The 7,179-nt window shown below is 35.4% G+C and overlaps 1 protein-coding gene across 4 annotated transcripts; it reads right to left on the bottom strand.

Moving 5' to 3' along the window:
- Nucleotides 1–227: 227 nt before the first annotated feature.
- LOC114305675 (uncharacterized) lies at nt 228–3,578 on the bottom strand. 4 transcript variants are annotated; one of them, XM_028250802.2, is made up of 2 exons: nt 3,012–3,578; nt 228–2,666 (listed from the first exon to the last, which is right to left on the bottom strand). In XM_028250802.2, the coding sequence occupies exon 2, from the start codon at nt 2,600–2,602 to the stop codon at nt 404–406; it is 2,199 nt and encodes a 732-aa protein (XP_028106603.2). In that variant the 5' UTR covers nt 2,603–2,666; nt 3,012–3,578; the 3' UTR covers nt 228–403. The 4 variants fall into 4 exon arrangements, with proteins under 4 accessions (XP_028106603.2, XP_028106612.2, XP_028106609.2 ...); XM_028250811.2 differs by having other exon boundaries at nt 228–2,523; XM_028250808.2 differs by having other exon boundaries at nt 3,004–3,527.
- Nucleotides 3,579–7,179: the final 3,601 nt, after the last annotated feature.

The raw sequence follows: 7,179 nt of genomic DNA, 5'->3' as shown, positions 1-7,179 counted from the left end.
AAAAAAAAAAAAAAAAAAACCAAATAGATATTTATGTGATTGTTTTGTTTTTTTCTCTTTTTTTCTTCCACTCGTAGAAGATATATTACGAATAGGGAAAATTATATTTTTCCCCTTGTGAATTGGTCAATATACGGATTATCACTATATCACATTAGACAATTAATCATGAGGGAAACCCCAACACATTCACGAGAATATAAAAATTCAATGATGAAAAGAGAAAATTTCATCAATCCAAACATCCAACTATGAAAAATTGTCTAGCATATATACACCAACATATGACAAACATAACCAAAAAAAAAAAAAAAAATGAAGAAGAAAAAGAAGAAGACACCAAACAAATAAAATGCAAAGACGTACATGTAGTATGAAAGGGTCAAATCCAAAAGCTTCTTAATTAACGAATTAATTTGTCAAAATCTGGATCTGACAGGTACCCATTCGATTCTCCGTCAAGGTTTGAAGGAAGATCATCATCACTATTTGATGGAAAAGGGCTCACCCCACCAATTGTCATGTAACCATCAATAGAGAAAACGCTACAACAAGAAAGGTCAATCACAGGTAACTCAGCACCAATCTCACAATGATTCTCCCAAGCCTCCTGTAGTAGTAATGCAGATTGAAGGCTCCTTACCACAATGTCTATTGAGGGTCGCCAGTTGGCCTGATCAATTAGACAACTTAATGCAATATTAACAAATTCCTTCAAGCATTTTGGTGCTATTTTCCCTATCAGATTTGGATCAATGACTTCATCAACGGTTTCGATACCATTCATGAACCGACGTACTAATGACATACCCCAGCCTTCCACATTATCATATGGCTCCTTAGCACATAATACTGACAGCAATACCATACCAAATGAATATACATCAGATTTTGCTGTCAAGTTTCCATCCATGGAGTACTCTGGTGCCATATATCCAATACTATACTGATAATCTAATGTTTTATTGTACAATGATTTGGAATACCCGCAATGAAAAAGTTTTGCAACCCAATTCTTGTCCAGCAGAATATTAGCTGGATTTATGTCATGGTGGATGACTATTTGCTCCGCACTCTCATGGAGATGTTGTAGTCCTCGTGCTGCACCAAGGCAAATCTTGAGTCGTTCTTTCCACAGAAGTGAGTCGTTGTTTGTGATGAATAAATGATCTTCTAAGGACCCGTTCTCCATGTAATCATACACGCCAATTAACTCTGGTTTCTCGTTGCAAAATCCAATCAAAGAGACTATGTGGGGGTGATTCTTGAGCAAGGAGTGTACCTCAATATTGGCCCTAATCTCTTCCCAATTACAGAGTGAGAACAAGTTATTGAACCTGTTGATCATAACAATACTAGTTTCCCCATCCATATAACCTCTGTACACCTTCTTACAACTATCATTTTTTATCAACAGTCCCCCATTGAAATCATTTGTAGCCGCTCGAATCTGGGCAAGTGAAAAATGATGGAGTGGTCGGGTAACACCATTCGAAAGTGGTTCCCAAAACAAATCCTTCGACGGTCCACTCTTTGAACCGTTTTCCTGTCTCTTCCCCCACCACTGATTCATACCTTTTGGCACAATTGCAATACCCTTAAGCATCTTTCCAATCATTCCTTCCGACCTTCTTTTACGTTGTGACACCAATGCAAGATCAAGAGTCCTCACCACTTCACCCATTGTAGGCCTTTTCTTTGGACTAGTATGTAAACAATTGTAGGCAACTTCTACAAAGTACTTTAGACACTGTGGTGTTATTTGTCCACTCAATGAGGGATCAATTATTCGATCAACCTTTCCTTTTTTGATGTGTTGTTTAGCCCAAAGGATTAAACTAATTTCCTCTTCCTCGAGGTTTGTATCCACCGGTGGCCTCCCACAGAGCACTTCCAACAACACCACACCAAAAGCATACACATCAGATTTCTTGGTTAGTCTGTGGGTATAAAAATAATCTGGATCTAAATACCCAAATGTACCTTTGACTTTTGTGCTAACATGGGTTGCTGAATTGCTTGTAGCACCTTTGGACAGTCCAACATCTGCTATCTTCGCTACCCAATTTTTATCTAACAGAATGTTTGTTGTCTTCACGTCTCGGTGTATGAAACTTTGATCGGTACCAGTATGAAGGTAGTCTAACCCTTGTGCTGCACCGATACAAATGTTGAGCCTCTGCTCCCACATGAGATGAAAAGTACTAATTTCAGCTTGGTTTCTACTTCTTTTATAGAGATGATCGGCTAGGGTCCCACAAGCCATATATTCGTAAACAAGGATCATTTCTTGGCAGTTGTTGCATTGGCCGATCAGAGCAACAAGATGAGTGTGTCGGAGCTTAGACAACATCCTGACCTCATTCCAGAACTCCTCTGCGCCTTGATTGGACTCTGCTTTCAACCTCTTTACGGCAACAGTTGTAGCACCGTTGTCGATGAACCCCTTATATACCTTACCAAATCCGCCAATCCCAATAACTAATTCTTCATTAAAATTGTTGGTTATTGATTGTATCTCAACTAGTGAAAAGCAACGGCATGAGTAGTCAGATCCAATCACAACGCTTGAAATTGCATCATCAGCACTTAAACCAGACATACCTCAGATTTTACATAATTGAATTTTGCCCTATGCCTATGATTTCTTCTCTTTCAGCAAAAATCTGAAATTTCAACAAATTTGAGAAATATTGTTTCAATTTCAGCAAAAATCTGAAGTTTCAATTTCAATTTGAGAAATTTCAACAAATCTGAAATTTCAATTTCAATTTGAGAAATTTCAACAAATTTGTTTCAATTTCAGTAAAATCTGATTTCTTCTCTTTCAACAATTTGCCTAACTTATACAGTCAATTTCAGCAACATACAAAATCTGTATATATGTATACACCAATTATGTAGGAATTTCAGCAAGATACAAAATCAATTTCAGCAGGAATTTTGCCCTAATTTTGCCTTAATTTCAGCAAGATACATATATATATATATATATACACACACCAGATTACCTCGTCGTCAATGGGATGGAAATAGAGGGAGTCGGGACTCGGGAGGACAGAGTTGGGCGTCAGGAGGACCTGTCGTCGGGGTGAAGGGGAGGAGTCGTCCGTCGAATGAGATGGAAAGAGAGAGAGAGTCGAGAGTCGGGCATCGGGCGTCGGAGTCAAGGACGTCGGAGTGAAACGGAGGAGCTGAGGGAGTCGGCCGTCGGAGTTGGGAGTTGAGGAGCTGTCGTCCGAGTGAAGGGGAGGAGCGGAGCTGTCTGCCTCTCGTCTCTCTTGTCATGGAGCTGTATTTTCCAGTTTCAATTCTGATAGAGGAGAGCGTGGCCACTGTATATCACGGACCGATCACGTGCCTGTCTCAGATAGGGTCGTGGGGGTAGGTTTATTAGGGGTCCTTAGGGGCTCACTCTGTAACTCTCTTTGTTTTTTGATTCGTCAATCTTTTTTTTTTTTTTTTTTTTTTTTTTCAACAATTCTCAATGCCGATGTGTGTGCGGGGGTTGGTGGAGTGAAAGTTTTAAGACAGTCTCAGTCGCAACCCTTAGTCATTAAACACCTTTCTCACCATCCAATAATGTTTCAAATGCCCACACGTCTATAGACAAATGGTTGACACCTGGATGGATAGCGTTGGTGACATGGAAACCGTATCCTAGAGGTTGGATTATTTTATTTATTTTATTTTATAATTATTATTAATAAAATAAAGGAAAGTTAGTGCACGCCAGAGTCTTTTTTGCGGGTTGGGACAGATGGTAGCGGGAGTTGCTTGGTTTTCTTTATTATTATGAGGGGTGGTTTGGAATATCTTAAATAAATGTATTTTTAATTTTTTAAATTAAAAATGTTAAAAAAATATAATTATTTGAATTATTTTTTTGATTTTTTATAAAAAAATATGTATTAAAAAAATATATAAATTAGTATATAGAGAAAAATTAAGATTGAGATTTGATTATTTTATTTATTTTATTTTATAATTATTATTAATAAAATAAACGGAAGTTAGTGCACGCCAGAATATTTTTTGCGGGTTGGGACAGATGGTAGCGGGAGTTGCTTGGTTTTGAAGATTGGTTTTCTTTATTATTATTATTAGGGATAGTTTGGAATAATTTAAATCGATGTTTTTTTTAATTTTTTAAATTAAAAAGTTAAAGAAAAAAATATAATTATTTGAATTATTTTTTGACTTTTTATGTAAAAATATATATTAAAAAATTATATAGATTAAGATTAAGAATTATACAACCGTACTTTTGACTTTTGATAAATAGTGATAATTTTTTAATTTTTTAAGTAACTTTTTAATTTTTTAACTTTCTTTTAATTTACCATTTAATTTTTTAACTATCTTTTAATTTACCAAACTTGACCTTAGTACATTCCAAATTTATACAAGTGATTAGAAAGTCGGTTCAAACGGAAAATAATAAAACCAAATGGAATTATACAAGTCATTAGAAAGTTGGTTCTTTTAAAAGGACAAAAAAAAAATATTTAAAATATATATGTTATAATAATTTGAGTTTAAAATGTATGCAAGAGAGGCGTGGGAGAGAGTTTAAAATAAGGGGTTGTTTGGGGTGTTTTAAATAAGTGTATTTGTTGTTTTTTTGGACTAAAAAATTGAGGAAGAAAATAAAGATGTTTGGTTTAACTTTTTGACTTTTTATAAAAAAATGTGTAATAAAAAATTGTAAAAATTGATTTGTAGGAGAAAATTAGAATTGAGAGTTGTGCAACCGTAATTGTTGACTTTTGGTGAATAGTGTTAACTTTTTAACTTTTTAAGTAATTTTTTGACTTTTTGACTTTTCTTGGACATGCCAAACTTGGCCTAATTTTACCATGCAATCCTTGTGTCAGAAAAAATAAGAGAGGTGTGGCAGAGAGGGTGGGGGAGAGTGAGGTATATATATTATAGTAATAATAATGATAGAGAGTTTTAATTTTAGAATTTTAAAAAGAGTTCTACTAATGTGATAAGAGAAAAAAAAATATAGGCACACACATCACATCACATGTGGGTCTCACTCATTGTCACATCACTAAAGTTCTCTTTAAAATTTTAAAATTAGAATTCTCAATCTTTATTCTTATAATAATTTTACCGTGCTGCACAACGTATACGAGAGAAAGAGAGAGAGAGAGTTGGGAGAGAGTGATAATAATAATAATAATAATAACAATAGTAATAATAATAATAAAATGAGTTAATTGGACAATTGATGGGCAACCCATATGGGTTTTGTCCCACGCCTAGAAGTGTAAAAATGACTCGCGGCTCGTGGGCAGCCTCGTGGTGGGCCTAGCTCGAGCTCCAGGGCTAGGGCCTGGGCTCGGGCCATCATTTTGAAGCCCGTCCCAGCCTATGGCCCAGTCCATCGGCCTGCTTAAGGCCCACTGAAGGCCCGATTCGAGGTCCGGCCCGCCTGAGGCCTAGTGTTTTTTTTAGTGAAAAATAATAAAATTTTGGTAGGAAAAATAAAAAAAAACAAAAGAAAATAGTCAGGCTCGCACAAGCTCGACCTAATCCCGAGGCTAGGCCCAGGCCCACTGGCCGACCATCCCAGGGCCCGAATATCCCTAGGCTTGGGACTAGACCTGAGCCTAATTTTTTTGCCCGTGGCTTGACTCGTCCCGAATTTTGACGGAAGCCCGCAAGGCCCGACATAGGCCGACCTAGGCGAGATTTACATCCTTACCCACGGCACAATACCCTAAAAAAGTATATTTTATTTTATATATATACATATATATTTTTTGGGACACACATATCTATGTGTGCGTAGATATTCAAATCAAATTATAAAATCTATTTATATTTTAATCTCAATTTTATTTTATTTTATTTTTTTATAATAAATTTGATAAATTATATTTAAATCTATAACAAAATGAGTGTAAGAGTGGTGTGCTTGTGTGATAGAAAGAGAGAGAGAGAGAGAGAGAATGTGAGAGTAGTGTGCGTGTGTCAGTGAGGGAGGGAGAGAGAGAGAGAGTGTGTGTCAAAGGAAATTTTGGACTGTGTTTGGTTAGGTGTTTTAAATATATTTTGGTTAGGTGTTTTAAATATATTTTCATCCACAACTCTGAGTGTAGTATTTATTTTGAAGTTTTAAATTATAATTTCATACTCACTTTAAAAAAATCCTTTCTAGACGGGAAAATTTGGCTAATCTGGTCATCCTTCCGGACATCTCAGCCAGTTGATCGGAATAGTATTTGGCCTTTTTTTTTTTTTTTTTTTTCCGCGCATGTTATTTTTATATTGTAAATAAAAAATATTTTTGATTTGTTTTTAATTTTTATATGAGTTTTGGGTTGTGTGTTTGGTTATAAGTTGTAAGTTTTTGAATCAAATAACTTTTCTAATTTAAAAAAAACTCTTTCCAAAACTCTTTTCAAAACTCATAACTAAACAAAATTTTCACACTTAAATCATAATTCCAAAACTCATAAACTCAACGTACAATTTTATTTTTACAAATCATATTTAGAAAATTCAATCACATGCTACCATGATTTTTCCTTTAAGCTAATTTGATTGGGGAATTCCCAGTGGACAACTTTTAAACCCAGGGGACACACCACTTTTTTGTGTGCATGGGTGGGTGAATAGATATATGTGTGATTGGATGTATGTACAAAATAAAATATATTTTTGTGTGTTGTTGTGGCATGGGATAGAACTATTTTTGTGTGTGCATGATATGTGTGTATTGGTGGATGTATATAAATAAAATAAAATAAAATATATTTTTGTGTGGTGCTATGCCGAATGGTTGGTGTAGCTTGCTTTTCGTACTCTTTTCAGATATGATTAGCCCTACAGTTCGGACTCCTGTGGTTCTGAATCTGATTTCACAAGTGCAATGTGAAATAGATAAACACAAATGAGTCCAAATCCGGCAAATCTTTTGAAAAATAGATTTTGAATCAAAATGTCAAAAATGGACTATTTTTCCAGATTACGGAGTCGCCACCTAAATATTTTTGAAAAATTTAGGAAACCTGAGACTCGTGCCAAAGGCTACTTATCCGTCATCACCAAAGTGTCTCGGCTCGGGAACTTAGGTATGAGAAGGAAAGGTCATTGATTGAGCACCCCACTTACTCGATCAAAGATCGGCCTCTACTAATCATGATGTGATTTTTATAAACAATA

Source organism: Camellia sinensis, chromosome 7 (genome assembly GCF_055761805.1).
Source record: "Camellia sinensis isolate YWXY chromosome 7, ASM5576180v1, whole genome shotgun sequence".
NCBI classification, from domain to species: domain Eukaryota; kingdom Viridiplantae; phylum Streptophyta; class Magnoliopsida; order Ericales; family Theaceae; genus Camellia; species Camellia sinensis.
This window is presented reverse-complemented; position numbering and strand designations above follow the sequence as displayed.

Coding starts and splice junctions, on each gene's coding strand:
- LOC114305675 (XM_028250802.2), bottom strand. CDS start 2,602: ATGTCTGGTTTAAGTGCTGATGATGCAATTTCAAGCGTTGTGATTGGA.